This window comes from Symphalangus syndactylus, chromosome 7, assembly GCF_028878055.3.
Source record: "Symphalangus syndactylus isolate Jambi chromosome 7, NHGRI_mSymSyn1-v2.1_pri, whole genome shotgun sequence".
Taxonomy (NCBI): domain Eukaryota; kingdom Metazoa; phylum Chordata; class Mammalia; order Primates; family Hylobatidae; genus Symphalangus; species Symphalangus syndactylus.
Genome location: NC_072429.2, coordinates 50,741,344 through 50,757,104, shown reverse-complemented (window position 1 = coordinate 50,757,104; position 15,761 = coordinate 50,741,344). Strand labels below are relative to the sequence as shown.

Sequence of the window (15,761 nt, the reverse complement as noted above, 5' to 3'; positions counted from 1 at the left end):
CCCTGAGGTCGGTAGTGCGTGTGTGCTCCCTGAGCAGTGGGTTCCTCTTTCTATAGGCAGTGACTACACTCTGAGGGGCTGTGAACCCAGCAAGGGCCCAGGAGAGGCTGCTGGGATATACCACAAGAATACAGGGTTATAATCAGCAGGCTTGACCACTTTGCTTTTGTTGAGGATTGACACTGGGCCTGGTCTACTTGGGGACATCCTATAAGGATTTTTAGGTTGGAAGCTTTGTGAGGGCAGGGCTCACTCCTGGTCTCGCTGTACAAGAGAGATGTAACAGGGACACCTGTCCTGAGAGGAAGTGTGGTATAATGCAAAGCACATGGGTTCTGCAGCCTATGTGGGTTTAAATCCGGGCTCTGCTCCTTACTAGCTATGCAACCATGGCAGGTGATGGACCACTCTGGACCTTAGTTTCCTCATCTGTAACATAAGCATAGCAACACCTATCGAATAGGCTGTCAGAATTAAAGGAGTTAATATGCATAGATGACACTGAACAGTGCCAGACACTTAGTAAGCCCTCAATAAATGTGATTTTCATCTCCATAGCCTAGCATAGGCCTAGTAGTCAACCTTCAGTCACTTAGCATTGATGGAGCACCTGCTATGCACTTGGCATGTGCTAGGGAGGCCCTGGGCGTTACGATCCATGCCGTGGTGGAACACACAGTCTGGCCAACGACGTGAACCCAGCAAGGGCCCAGGAGAGGCCCACAAGAGTACAGGGTTATAATCAGCTATTCAACAGCTAGTTAGTTAGTCTTTTACTTATTGTTGTACCCAGAGCTGGAGGAGGGTCTAGGTGCTGAGGCCACTGACCCAGTCTGGGGGTCAGGGAAGGCTGGCTGGTGTTTGGGCTCAGATCCGAGGAGTGAGCAGTTCTCAACAAGGTCAAGAGTGGGTGGGGTGGGGGGTAGAAAATTTGTAAGAATTAACTTGTGGAAGAGACAGCGAGAAGTGTAAATAACTCGAGGATGCTGGCAGTAAGGAGCAGGGGAGAAAGAGGTTGGGAGCTGGAAAGTAAGCTAGAGGGAGGATTTTTTATAGTTTTTTTTTTTTTTTTTTTTTTTTTTTAAGATCAAGTGACTTATTTAAATGCTGACAGGAAGGATTAGGTAGCAAGAGAGGGGTGAAGACGCAGGCAGGCAGGGTGCCGTGCAGTGGCGGCTGCTGGGGAGGCCGGATGAGCAGAATGGAGCAGGGCGGAGCTCTCTGCTGGAGAAGCCTGTGCTGCCTGCAGAGGCAGGGGGCTGGGGTGGGGGGAGTTGAATGGAGAGGCAGGCGCAGGTGAGTTGTGGATTTGGACAGCAGGGGCTTAAGATCTACTGAGCCAATAAATCAGTGTTCTCATGGAAGGGTTTACAAATACTTGCATCATCGAAACTACGTGTGATCATGAACACCTGGCATTTTCCAGTAGTATCTTCCATGGTCCAGTAAGACAGGCGAGAACATGTGCCCTCACCTGCCCCAGAAGTCCAGAGCCCAGAGGGAGGTGTGGGGCTGTAATACACTCTCTGCATGTCTCGGCCCCTTTCCATGGTGGGATAACTTGATATCACATGCCGTGGGCTTGCCTGCTCCTGCCCTCAGCTAGTGGGCATCCCTCACAGCCAACTGCAAGGCTTCCCATGCTACTGTCATTTCAACCAAAGCATTACATGCCTGTTAGGATATGGCAGATTGCCGGGGGGAGTGGTGCAGAGACCTGCAGCTCTTCCAGGCACCATCTGGTTTTCTCTTACACATGGGGAAACTGAGGCCCAGAAGGGCAGGAAGGACTAGTGGACAAGAGCTCATTATCCACACTGGTGATTAAGTATGTAAAATGCTTTATGTGTTGTTTGTCCCTCCACGATGTGCTGTATTTTTCTGGAGGGCAGCAGCTGAGGCTTCATGGCCAGGCTCACCTCTTCCCCTCACCTCTTGCCTTTTCTCCTCGCTCAATCTACGCTCTTGCAGCACTGAGCATACCACACTGCTTCACCCCTCCCTGCCTGGGTACATGTGCTCCCTACTGTATAGAGTACTCTTTTTTGGGGAGGGTATCATAGACTGAATTGTGTCCCCCTTAAATTCCTATGTAGAAGCCCTAACCCCCAGCAAGTTAGAAGGTGACTGTATTTGGAGATGGAGCCTTTAAAAGGTGACTGAAGTTAAATGAGGTCATGCAGATGGGGCCCCGATCTTCCTGGACTGGTGGCAAGGCTGTGTGAGGACACAGCAAGAAGGTGGACATCTGCAAGCCAAGCAGAGAGGCTCAGAAGGAGCCATCCCTGCTGATGTTGATCTTGGACTTGCGGCCTCTAGAACTGTGAGGGAAGAAACTTCTAATGTTTAAGCCACACAGTCTGTGGTATCTTTTAGGAAAGCCCTAGCAAGTTAATACACAGGGATCTTTACTTTTTTCTATATAGGAAGTATATAAACAATTGTTTCTTATAATTTAAGGACAGAGGTGCACCAGGAAATGTGAAAGTCCCATTTCAGATCTTCTCTCTCCTTTCATTCCCTCCCCCAGAGGACGCCCGGTCAAAAGCCCTGTAGCCTCCTTGGAGTTCCTCTCTATGTTTGCATTTGTATTGTTACATAGATCAGATTCCCCTATATGTAAATTTTTCTACAACTTGCATTTTTTCACTTAATAATGTGTTAGGGATTTTCCCGTGTCAGTACAAAACGGTCTTTCTCATGCTGGATGTACAGTATCCTACACCTTATTCTAAAGTGTGACTATATCACAGTTTATTTAAACATTCTCATATCGATGGACTATTTCCAGGTTTTTCCTTTAACGAACATCTATGTAAAATGATATTGGATCTATTCCCAGAATTGGAATTGTTGAGTCAATAGGTCAGTGCTTTTTAACTTTAGCTTATTTATTTAATCGTATAGTAGGTAAAACAACAACACGATTTATAAAGGATAAAAAGTATAAAGAGAAAGGAATTCCACCCACCATGCCCCCTATCCCCACCTCTCAACAGGCACCCTGTGGTGTCTTTCTTGTGGACCTTTCAGAGGTTTGTTCTTTTCATTTGCTTATACAATCACAAATGAATCACATTCCCTTTTCTTTCTCTTACACAAGAGAGAGCCCACTATATACATTGTTCTGGAACTTGATTTTTATCTCCTACCACTGTAACTTGAAGGTCTTTCCCCATCAGCATATAGAGAACATATTTATCTTTCTTAAAATAGAGTTGCACAGCATCCCATTTTTCAGATGCATCATAGTCTATTTAATTAGATTCCTATTAATGCTCATTTAGTTTGTTTTTAATTTCTTGCTGTTCCAAACAAACTGCAATCAATAGCTTATGGTTCATGCCTTTTAGATTTTGATAAATTGCCTCCTGATACATTCTCTCAACCCCTTTATACGTCACGCAAAATTGTTCTCATTTTAAATGGCCTTCCAGCATCACGTCTGGAAGCTTCCCCCATAGTCAATCTCTGTCTCTGTCCACACCACCCCCCACAACCTGGCTGCACTGGCCCCAGAGCATTGGAATTTGTTGATCACCCTGTATGATCTCCTCACTGGACTATGAGTTTCTCTAGGCAGGAACTGTGTCTTAGTCATCTTGGTATCACCAGTGCCTACTGCAGATTTGGCATACCGTAGGTATTTAATAAATAACACATGAGAGGCAAAAGGGGCCTGGGGGCTGAAAGACAGTCATTCTGATTGATTGCTATGGGTCATCTGCACGATGTCCTGAGAAGACAAGTGGAAAAGAGAGAAGACTCATGCCATGGGGCAGACTGACTTTGATTGCTTCTATTTCTAGAAGCAATCCAGGAAGAATGCCTGTTATTTGTTGTTCTGGCTGCACATTTAACAACACATGGGCTTCTAACATCATTCCCCTCATTGCTGAAAACAGCAATGTAAATTAGATGAGGAAGAGCAAGCATTTTCAGTGACCTGGCCTTACCTCAATTTCCTGATAGGAGTTGTTGATCATGGCTATTAGCATGTTGAGCAACACTACCACCATGGTGACGTTATAAACGCCGTAGAGAACGTAGCCGATGTTCTCGATGAATTTGTGGTCGTATTTCAGCACCACTGAGATTACTTCAGATAAGCCGAATATGGACCAAAACAAAGTTTTAAAACTTTCTTCAACCCTGCAAAGAAACAGACAGTCCTTTCACGCAGTTTGCATCAGCTTGAACTTTTATTTATTCATTCATTTATTTTGAGACAGGGTCTCACTCTGTTGCCCAGGCTGGAGTGCAGTGGCTCAATCGTGGCTCACTCCGGCCCTGACCTCCTGGACTCAAGCAATTCTCCTGCCTCAGCCTCCTGAGTAGGTGGGACTACAGCTGTGCACCACCACACCTGGCTAATTGTTTTATTTTTTGTAGAGATAGGATCCCACTATGTCGCCCAGGCTGGTCTTGAACTCCTGGGCTCAAGGTATCATCCCACCTTAGCCTCCCAAAGTGCTGGGATGACAGATGTAAGCCACTGCATCTGGCCAGCTTGAACTTTTAAAATGAAAGTTGCCATTGGTCAGGCTTTACCCTGGAGTGCCCAGTTGTTACCCTGGAGTGGGGCTGGGCTGGTTGGTGGTGGCTACATTCTGAGATGATGTGATATTCAGATTTCTAAGAAGACTTTGAAAGAATATTAAAAATGGCAGACTCTTTATTTTTTATTCAATCCATTTATTGGGACTCCTGGCTATGGTATCACTTTTCTCTTACTGTAATTAACTTAAACATTTAAAATTAAACCCCTGGGTAAATGTTTGTTCTTGTGCATTATGAGCCCCAGAAGCCCTAACCATTTCTTCTCAGACTCCACAGCCCACGTGAAGGGGGGTGATGGCAGATACCTGGAAAGTGGGCAGTGTCCACACGGGAAGATGGCATCCCTGGAGTCTGACACTTCTAGGCACTCGACAAAGAGCAGCTCACTTAAGCCTCATGACCAGCTCTGTGGCGGGCTCTCATATGACCTCCTGTTACAGAGCTGAGGCTAGCCACATGTATTAAGCTTTCTAAACTGGGGCTGAATTATTGTGAATGTGAGTGGGGATTTTGGTGTGCCCACATGGTTCAAAATCACCAGGTGACTGCCCAAAGCTCACCTTACGGCTCACTTAGGTTAGATGCTGCACGTGCCTTGAAGGCAGTTCAGGTTAGACTCAGCTTTAAGGACACTGCTCTTTGGCCCTTTTGAGACTACTAAGTAACTGAAATACAGTAGTATTATGAATAAGACCCAAGTGCATTTCGTAGTCCATACTCTATGGCCATGACTCTGTATCAGGTTGATGACCTAGAATCGAATAAGAAAGCTGGATTTTGGTTGGGAGGTTTAGACCATGCAAGTGTATCTGGTAACATCTGAATGGTTAAGTGCAGTTCTTTTAGTCTTCATCCAGATTTTTGGTACCACTGTGAGAAAGCACATTTTTTTTTTCCTCTTTAACATTTCAGGTTTTCAACACTCACCCACAAATGGCCAGGATTAGCTAGATCTTTAAAAATATCAGCATTTCTCAAGGATTGGTATTTATTTGACAAGATGTACAAAAATACTGGTACTCGTCACTTGGGCTAAAAATCCAACACTTGACTCGCATGAATTTACAGCTCTCCCAAGTGTGATTGTGTGGGGGTGTATGTGTATCTGTGTGTGCGTGTGCATGTGTGTGTGTCTACCCAGCTGTTTGGCTCATTCCCTATGCACACTCTTCAGAGTCTGAAAAACTGATAATTGAAGTGGGATTGTATTGTCAGTGTTTGTTTTTAGTTTCTTTTAAAACTGTGATTTTGAAACATTTAATTCATTTTAGCATTAGCGAGAAATAATTTTGTTGGGGGTTTATAAGCAACAACAGGGTATTAAGCCATTATTGCAGAGCTCCAGCTCCTGGTGCTATTCTGGAAAGGGGGAGAACTGTTTTCCTCATGTGAGATGCAGCATTTTGTGTGAAAAAGATATCATCATCCACCCTGTGTCATGATTCACTGCAGTACTGTGTCCCATTATGAAGCAATCTTTCAGTTATCACACTTGTGGAAGGGAGCAGTGGCAGAGAGATTTCAAAACCACCAGATGAACCCTAAATTCCAAACTGGAAGGAGACAGTAGGCCATGATCTCTCTTAGAGTTGCTCCCTTCCTGGCAGGATCAGGTGAAAACTGGAGAACACAGTGTCTGAGGGGGAGGGTGGGCAGACAAGGGCTGATCTAGGATTATACACTTGCCATGGACGAACAAAGGAATGGATCAAACTTGCCAGAGAAAGAGGCTTTACCCAAATTCATCTTCCCCTTCTTACCTTGGAACAACCCAGAAACCTTTGGCTGACACAAATGAAGTGAGCAATTACAGAACACATCCAGGGAAAACTCTCTGAATTTTGACTAGGGAAAGTGGGCCTATGTTCAGCTTCCATTTTTTTCTCATTTGCATCTTGCCATAAATTTTGCCACTGAGCTCTGATTTATCCTTGGTGCCTTCTCTTAGGTATTCTGTATCAATAATCTGAAGAAGCAGGCCTGGCTTATTAAGCAGTATGTGTTCCAGCAAGGTAGTGTTTACAAATCTAGAGGCTTTGCCTTAAGTCCCTCCTTTACCTGACCCCCGCAGCTCAGGACAATTAACCTGGCCTGGAATGCTGATATGTTCAGTGTGTTGTCTATCTTCCAGACAATCTTCAGTACTGCGCATCTGTTTTATTTCTATTCTGTGGTTTAAGGAGTAACTCCTGGACTTGGATTTGGCCATTTCTCCAGGAGGCTCTACAAAAGGCCCAAACTCACTGGGACTGCCAGAGTGGGAGCCATGCCTCCAGAGCAAAAACCAGCTGCACTCATCTGGGCAGGACGGGGTCTTAGACAAACTATGCATTTTTCTTTTCTTTTTTTTTTTCTTTTTTTCTGAGACAGAGTTTCACTCTTGTCGCCCAGGCTGGAGTGCAAGTGGCACGATCTTGGCTCACTGCAACCTCCACCTCCTGGGTTTAAGTGATTCTCCTGCCTCAGCCTTCAGAGTAGCTGGGATTACAGGCGCGCACCACCGTGCCCAGCTAATTTTTGTATTTTTAGTAGAGACGGGGTTTCACCATGTTGGCCAGGCTGGTCTTGAACTCCTGACCTCGTGATCTGCCCACCTCGGCCTCCCAAGGTGCTGGGATTACAGGCGTTAGCCACCGTGCCTGGCCCTAAACTATGCATTTCTAATGATCTCTTCTAAGCTGTTAAGGGAGAACATCTATGGCCCTTGCTTTCTCTTTTCATGGGGCAAAATGAATGAGGTAATAAAATCTTCATTTAAAGAAAGGTGGGCCTATTGGTTTGACTCACCCAATATGGCTAGATTCACCATTTGAGGCTCTTGGGTCTTTCATTTGTACCCACATGTTCTTGTCATGAAGATAAGAGGACTAACTGAATAGACTAATTCTGTTGCTGTTTTTGTTTTTGTTATTAGAGGGCACCTTATGGACCGAGTTATGTCCAGTTATCTGGGCTAAACTGTAAGCAATACAATATTTTATCCATAATTCAAACCATATAACTAAATAACTTCTGAATGGAATTGAAGAGTTAAATGTTAAAAAAAATTACATGGTAAAAACACTAGAATAAAGTATTGGTGAGAATTTATTACATAATTCTGGGCTGGGGGAAGTTTCAGAAACTACAAAGTTTGAGAGATTTGACCAAACAAAACTTTACTTGTACACATGAAAAAAATAATACGTAAAAACATAAGGCAAAAGACTGAGAAAAGAATTGGTATTTGCAAACGTAAGACAAATAATGGATGATATCCTTACACAAAGAGCTGATAAATCAATATGAAAATGACAGACATCCTGGTAGGAAAAAAAGGAAAAAAATTTCAGTGAAAACTTGATGCTTTTAATGGTGATTAGAGCTCTACAATGAACTTAAGATGCCATGCTGGTGTCATCTTCCAACTTAACATGTGGCAGGAAATAAATGAAACTTGACCTCATTACCCTGAGTGGGAGAAGACTTGTGTTGCTTTGACCTTGGGCACCCATAGTAATATATTCTTAGAGAGAAGGCTGGCATTCGAATGAGTCAATAGTAAATCACTTATCCCAAGGGCTCAAGTATTGGAGCTGGCCCTAATGCCCCATGAGGTTATGAGGCTCTCTGAGTTATATATTAATCATCATCCACAATTTTCATGAGCTCTGGAACCCAGGGCATGGGGTGGAAAGCCAGTCATTTGGGAGAAATGGGGCTTGCTTTCAGGAAGAAAATATCTTGGAATTAGGCTAGTTACTATTTGCCATAAAGCTACTTGTCTCACAGAAAGCCCCACTGTGAACTAGCTGGTCTTAAGACAAGATTTGACGTTCTTTACTGATAGGAATGGCAACTACTGGCTCTACATCCTCTTTCCATCCACCCTAGCTAGCTATAGCGTTTGCCACAGATTCCTTCAACTGTGTCAATCGCAGGAGATGACACAGAGGTGGAGGAGTGAGAAGATCCAGGGTGCATGCCTGGGTTCAAATCTCAGCAACACCTTGTAGTGGCTCTATGACTTTGGGCATGGTACAAAGCCTGTTTGAGTCTCAGTTTACCCAACTATGAAATTGGCATAATGATGCTTCTATTGTTCAGTTGACATGAAGATTAAATAGGCAACCTATGTGAAATACAAAGTCCAATAAATAGCAGCTATTATTTTGATTCATATATTTATTTATTGAACTATGTGCCAGGCACCGTACCAGGTGATGAGGATACACAGGTGCCCAGATCAAACGTGTTTCTGTCCTTTTGGAGGTCCCAGTCTAAAAGCAAGCCCAGTAAGATAAGAGAATGCTATGAGACTGTAAGCAGGGAGGCTTTGTTTGCCTCTGCCCTTCCCAGCATACATACAGCCCCTCAGCCCCTCAGGTGCTTCCACACAGGGCTGAATGGAGTCAATAATTCGGCTGCTTGTTTTCTGAACAAGCCTCGTTTTTCTTCTAATCTTCAAAGATCATCACAGGCCCTTGATTTCATGCAAATACTCTTTCTGATTATTCCAGCCCATGCTGTCTTTTTATATTTGACTCTGGGCCTGCAGTGGAAGGGACTGAAGTTAGTCAATAGGCCACCCCAGCATAAGAAGCACTCCTAATGAAGTAAAGGAGGAAAAGTGCCTGTGAGTGATGTTGAATAGGCCACGATTTACCCTTCTCTGGGTGGGAGTGCGGGTGTGTGGGAAGGTTGGGGCTGATTTGTCATGCAGACAGCAGGGACGAGATAATCAGTTCTCCACCAGGTCTGTCTCGGCTGGATAACAGAACTTTAATAACAGGTTGCCTGAAGAGGCAGTGGTATACGGGCCTCAGAGAACAAACTGATCAACAAGGAGAGGGTTCGGGGTGACAGGAAAATTGCTGCTTCTTCAGAATGCCATCTCTCTTCCCCACTGCCAGGACTCCTAGCCCCTACCACTGAATAGTTCAGTTCAGTTCAGTTCAGTTACCTACTCAAATCAGCATATAGCAGGCTAAAATTAAGCAGGAGGATCAGCCTTTAATTGAAAAAGGCTGTTTCCCAAGCTCAGCAGACAATAGCTAGCACTCTGCTGGAGTTCTGCTGAAGGAGAATAATGCTCACCTGTCATCCAAGCTGGGCTGATGGAGGAAGGTGTTTGGAATGGATAAAGATCTTCTCAGAGGCTGTGTTTCTCTAATGCCCAGACCCAGAGACTGAAAGCAGCTGGACCAGGTTTGAGGATGGTTAAATGTCTGAGAAAGTCTGAACTCATCCCTTCCTTGGCCCTGCAAAGTTCTGTCCTCCGAATCACCTCTGAGTTCTACCTTGGGTCCTAAACAAGGAGTTTGATTTAGACAGTCTAGAAGTAGAAGAGTCTGGGGCCACAGAACTGATGCCAAAGGACTGGGATATGTAAAGCCTGTGCAGCCTAGATTTATTTATACTGAGGGGTTTCACTGTACCCCATGCAGCCTGGGAACTCTTGGAGGGAAGAAGCTGTGTTTTCTTCATCTTCGAAACTGCAAACATCATCAGAGCCTGGCACATGGGAGGCATTCAACAAATTCAAAGTCAGCTGAATGAACGAATGAATGAATCCCTAACGCACATTTTGACTTCCTGTTCCCGGAGCCTAGTGTTGAGTCCAGATGATGATGAAACAATCGACATGTAAGTTCTGACTCCAGGCAAAACTGGTTTGAGTATATGTTTTTGGCCAAATAGCCTCATCTCTCTGTGCTGCTTTGTTTCTGGCTGTAAAATGGGAAAACAGTAATCTCCACTTCATAGAATTGTTGTGAGGATTGAATGAGTTAATGGAATGCTTGTGAAATGCATAAATGACTGCCTGGCACATACTAATTGCTCAATTAATGTTACTAATTTTATTACTAGTATTCGTTTTTTACACAATCTGCATCAACTGCAATAGGCTCCAATATCTGGCTGAAAGACTATGGAGCGCTGAGATTAATTCTTAGAAAAACCCTGGGAAAACAGAAATCAGATCCTGCGCCTCTCTGTTAGTGGCTTTCCCTGTAGCTGACAAAGCCCTTCATCACCCAGCACAGGCCCTCGAGGCCCTGGGTAGTCTGGTTCCTCCCGCCTCCTGGAGCCCGAGGCTGGCTCTCCCTTCACTCACTGCACTCTGCCTGGGTGCACTGGCTGAGCTCTTTCTTAGAATGCCTTCCCCTCTCTCTGTACCTGGCTGCTCCTCCTCATTTTCTCATTGAGGCTTCAGGCTCAGTCAGCATGCGCTCCACGAGACCTTCTTTGACGACCTGTCTGAAGGAGGCCCTCCCTCATGACTCTTCTGTACAGTGTCTTACTTCTCTAGCTCCCAGCACTTAATCTATAACTATCTTACTTGCCTATTTGTTTATCTTTTTGCCTCTTTTCCCTCTGAAATGTGAGCTCCGTGCTGACAGGGCCTGCTGACCTCCTTCGTCACTCTGTCCTCAGTACTCAGAATAGTGTCCAGCTTGTAGTTGGGAGGGAGGGGTCAGTGAACATTTTTGTCAATGGACGATGGAATGCTCAGAAACTGAGGCAGAAGGTGATCTGGCACTTGGCCTTACCCAGCTTGCCTCAGACCTGCCCCTGCTGGTAACATCTAGAGCTAACCCTGGACACTGCAGTTTCCTGCCACTGTCACTTTGAGAAATGGCAGCTTAAACCATGTTATCATCCTAGAACTGAATTTTAGTGCATAAAGAGGTGGGACCCTCTCCCCAGTGACCATCAGCCTGAGAAGCAGATGGAGGGCCCCGGGCAGTGCTTGAGAGGGTGCTGTGAAGCCAGCATCCTCAGGAGCACATTTTCTGTGTGTCATCAGGTCTTTTTCCTCAAAACTTGGTGGCTCTCAGATTGTTCCAGGGGCTCACAGGTCCCAGGCTTTTAGAATCCAGGTCACAAATAAACATGAGAAGAATGTATCCATAAACATTTTATGATGGTAGAGTGTCGTTGTAACAATTCTTCTTCTAAAGTAGTCCAGGAAAAGATCTATATTTTTATCACTTGTTGGAGAGTTATACAAAGAAAAAGACCTTATATTAGACCCAAATGATCTTTTTTGACACATAAAATTCACTTCCAGGTCCCCAGCCTCTCCGAGCCTGACCTGGGCCCCACACTGATCTCAGCTGCCTTCTCCATTAAGCCTTAGAACTTTTCTGTGCTGGTTTCTCCACCTGAAAGTGGGTGCAGTAAGCTCTCTCATCCCCCGAAACACCCTACACCTAACTTGCATTAATTAGTTAATTAATTAATTTTTGAGATGGGGTCTCAATCAGTTGTCCAGGTTGGTCTTGAATTCCTGGGCTCAAGCAATCCACCCACCTTGGCCTCCCAAAGTGCTGGGCTTACAGGCATGGGCCACCGTGCCCAGCTGGTCCTGACTTGAATTTATAACATGAAAGGTGGAGATTGTAACTTTCACAGTGTAATAAAGTCTGATGGTGAAACAGCCTGTGGAACTTCTGGATCACAGATGCCCATATTTCAACACTGACCCAGGATCCTGGGAAAAACGGGTCCTTCACAAAGCTCAGTAGGCTGATGCCATTCCTTGTTCCCCGCCTGCAAACACATTCAGCACACTCTGCACAGGGAAACTGGCAGTAGGCCAAGCTCCTAGGGTGCCTCAGGGTGACCTCTCCCTGGGCTTCTCTCAATATATCATTGGTTCTGATGAGTTTTACGATGTATTTCGGCCTGGGCAGCCTCAGCAGGATCCCCTTTGCAGCCAGAGCTTGCCACTCTACCCCTTGCCCTGCTTCTCCATCCCACTACTCCCTGCATGTAGCAGTGCACCCTCTCTCACAGGGCTCCTGCCAGAGCCTCCCAGGGGATCTGGCTCAGCAACTTTTGTAGCTGCCTTTCTTTCACATTCCTGTCTTTCAGAACATTTTCTCAATTTGTAAACATGCCCTCATTCCTGTGGTTATTTGATTAACATCTATCTTCTCAACCAGTCTGCAAGTTTCATGAGGGGAGGGACCATATCTGCTTTTGCTCACAGTAGAATCCCAGCACCCAGCTTGGGCCTCCACTCTCATCCCTTCCAACCCACCCTTCATGCAGGTGCCACAGCACTCTTCCTGAAAGCAGACCCAATTACTTCTTCCTCCTTTTACAAAAGCCTTAGCGGAGACTCTAACACTCTGTCAGGACTTATGAAGTGCTTCACAATCTAGCTCCCACCTGATGCTCTGATTTAATCTTCTGCCATCTACCCAAATGCCTTCCTATGTGAAGCTCTCCAAAAATGCCTTGCACAGGCCAGAGTGCCCTTCCAGTCATCCTCCCAAACTCTCTGTTTAGAGCCACCCCTTCCAGGAAGCCTTCTCTGACTGCCAGGCAGGGCTCAGTGCTTCCTCCTCCCTGTGCTACTCAAGTACCCTTTGATGATGATCACACAGGATTGTAGCTGTTGCTTTCTGCCCCCTGCAGAATCTCCACTCATTCACAAGTTTCCTGGGGTCAGAATTGTCTTATTAATCTCTAGGGCCTCAGGAACAAACACCACTTGGCATAGAGTAGTTGCTCCATACATGTTTGTCAAATGAGGGAGCTCACTTTGGAACAGAAACTTGCTTTATCCAGGGGAGAATCACAGTCTGCATATTAGAGCTGAGATATGTAGAATCAGCAGGTTCTCAATGGTAATCAAAATCTGAGTCAGTATGCTCTTCTTCAGAATTTACTACTGTAGGAGAGCAACTCAACTCTTAGAGTCTTAGCATCCATCTCAAAGTGTAGGCCCTAGTGTGAGTGATGGAAATTTTAGGCCTAAGTTGGAAGATGGGCTTGGAGTCATGCGGATTTGGATTCAGATTCTCTCATTGGCTGTATGATCTTGGGCAAGTCTGGTACCTCTCTGAGCCTCAGTTTCCTGTAATAGTATTTTTGTTATTCCACTGTGGATTAAATGAGAAAGCAGGTGCATATTTTTCATGAGTTGGTCAACAATTTGATATTTATTATTATTATTATTCCTGCTCTTTACTGACTCCAAAAGGATCATCTGAAGCCTCAATTTCAGCTCTAAGCCGAGTATGTGAAGCTCAGCCTCCAAGCTGGGACAGTCCGTGGTGGGTGGGGCTGTGTGGGCAGAGTCTTAAGGATCCTCTCCCTCAGCTGCAGTTCCCATAGCTGGGAGGGGAATCTGGCTTCTCTATGGCAAGGACAAGCTGGGTGGGGCTGAATCATTGCCTCCTGAATCCCTCCCTTATAAAGTATGGAAATTTCCCATAAGTGTCACGGAAAATAGAAGTTTCTAATTTTGCCTAGCATTGCTGAAGCTACTTCCATTAAAATGATTCCTGGGGAGACAGAACAACCTTAATAGAGGTATTATTTTGATTAGAAAACTCTCAACCCAGCTATGCTATGAAGCTGACTTCACAACAGCCTATAGAAAAGATGGGCTGAGGTGATCTTTTGAGAAACAGAACCCCCATTTAGTCTCCAATCAGGATTGAGTCTGGAAGGCCAAGTTCACCCAAAGGGGAGACAAAGGCCCACCATGGGTTGTGTTAGAGCACCCTTCACTTCCTACTCTGGACCACCTCATTACCTCCGGCCCCTCCTATTCTCTGTGTAGCTGTCCCATCACAGTCACCAGCTAGGGTATGAGAAAGGCACCCTTTTCCTTCCTTCCTTCCTTCCTTCCTTCCTTCCTTCCTTCCTTCCTTCCTTCCTTCCTTCCTTCCGAAAGGCACCCTTTTCCTTCCTTCCTTCCTTCTTTCCTTCCTTCCTTCCTTCCTTCCTTCCTTCCTTCCTTCCTTCCTTCCCCCCTTTTTTTTTTTTGGACGTAGTTTCACTCTGTCACCCAGGCTGCAGTGCAGTGGCACAATCTCGGCTTACTGCAACCTCCGCCTCACAGGTTCAAGTGATTCTCCTGCCTCAATCTTCCAAGTAGCTGGGAAAACAGGTGCGAGCCACCACACCCGGCTAATTTTTGTACTTTTAGTAGAGATGCGGTTTTGCCATGTTGGCCAGGCTAGTCTCAAACTCCTGACCTCAAGTGATCCACCTGCCTTGGCCTCCCAAAGTGCTGGGATTATAGGTGTGAGCCACCGCGCCCAGCCTAGGCACCCTTTTTCTATGCATTGTCACTCAGCTGTATTTCATCTATGAGCCATGGACCTTTTATTGCTCATTTTCTAACCCTGTAACAAGAGTGCTGGGACCCCAGGAGTTCCATACAACATAAGCAGAAAGTCTTCACTTTATGGAATATGTGCATTTCAGCAAAGTTGGCTATAAAACAAACCTCCAAAAAGCGAATCCTATTTGTCTACTGACTTTTATGATAAGGTTAAAAATATGTCTCCAATCACAAAATTCCTAACAGTTTGAACTGGGAACTTTTCTTAAAGACTTTATTAAGGGAAGTGTGTTCTCAGGCGATTTTTCTCTCCACTTCCTTACCCATGTCTTGGGATACTTCGATTTTGTACTCTGAGAGCATAAACCTTGTCTGAACACTTTTCCTTTCCTCGCCTGTGGTCATTTTCAGTTTCTAATAGAAGTGGCTTGGAGATAATGAGTTGCCAGCAGGTGTACTATCTGTCATGCCCAGACAGGCCCCAGCTCACCAACTAGTGACCCATGCTCCTCCCCTCAGGCCAGCACTGGACACAGAAGTGGCTATGAAAAACAACCCAGACCTTTGAGAAAATTCTTGGTTCTGAAGTGGAAGGAGGCTGAAAAATTAGGAACTATTCATAGGATCTGACTTTGGGGCTTGCTCCTCCTACTGGATCTGGCTACCTCTTCAGTAGCTTGTGCTTAAAAAAAATTGCCTGCATAGAGCCTGAAATCCCACTAAGACACTCACTTAAGTTAACAAGCTCCTTGTTTTGGAAGTACACAGAGCTGAGAGTGACTTCCATCTCCATATTGGTGCAATGATGAGGTTGGATCAGATTAGCATTTCTCATACTGTGATCTTAGACCATCTGTACCAGAATCTTCCAGGGGCTTGTTAGTGCTGATTTCTGGGTCCTACCCAGAACTACTGTAATTACACTCTCTAAGAGGAAGAGTCTGGGAAGTCCCACATTTAGCCACCTCCCCAGGTGACTCTGATGTGGTTTGAGAACCACTGATCTGTTAAGGCTGCTCATACTGTGTATTTATTCACGCCTTGAGCTAAACCAATTTAATCCATCAATTTTCCTCTAGCCTCTTCAGTGAGGTCTGCCAGATGGAGAAAATGAGAATCTGGGAGTGGCCGG

General features: G+C 45.2%; 1 protein-coding gene across 4 annotated transcripts in view; it reads right to left on the bottom strand.

Moving 5' to 3' along the window:
* TRPC7 (transient receptor potential cation channel subfamily C member 7) overlaps positions 1 to 15,761 on the bottom strand; it is a 191,095-nt gene that overhangs the window by 16,269 nt on the left and 159,065 nt on the right. For all 4 annotated transcript variants that reach the window (XM_055286156.2, XM_055286157.2, XM_055286158.2 and 1 more), the window contains one exon: positions 3,957 to 4,152. In XM_055286156.2, the coding sequence (XP_055142131.1) occupies positions 3,957 to 4,152 (196 nt within the window). The remainder of the gene's footprint in view (positions 1 to 3,956; positions 4,153 to 15,761) is intronic.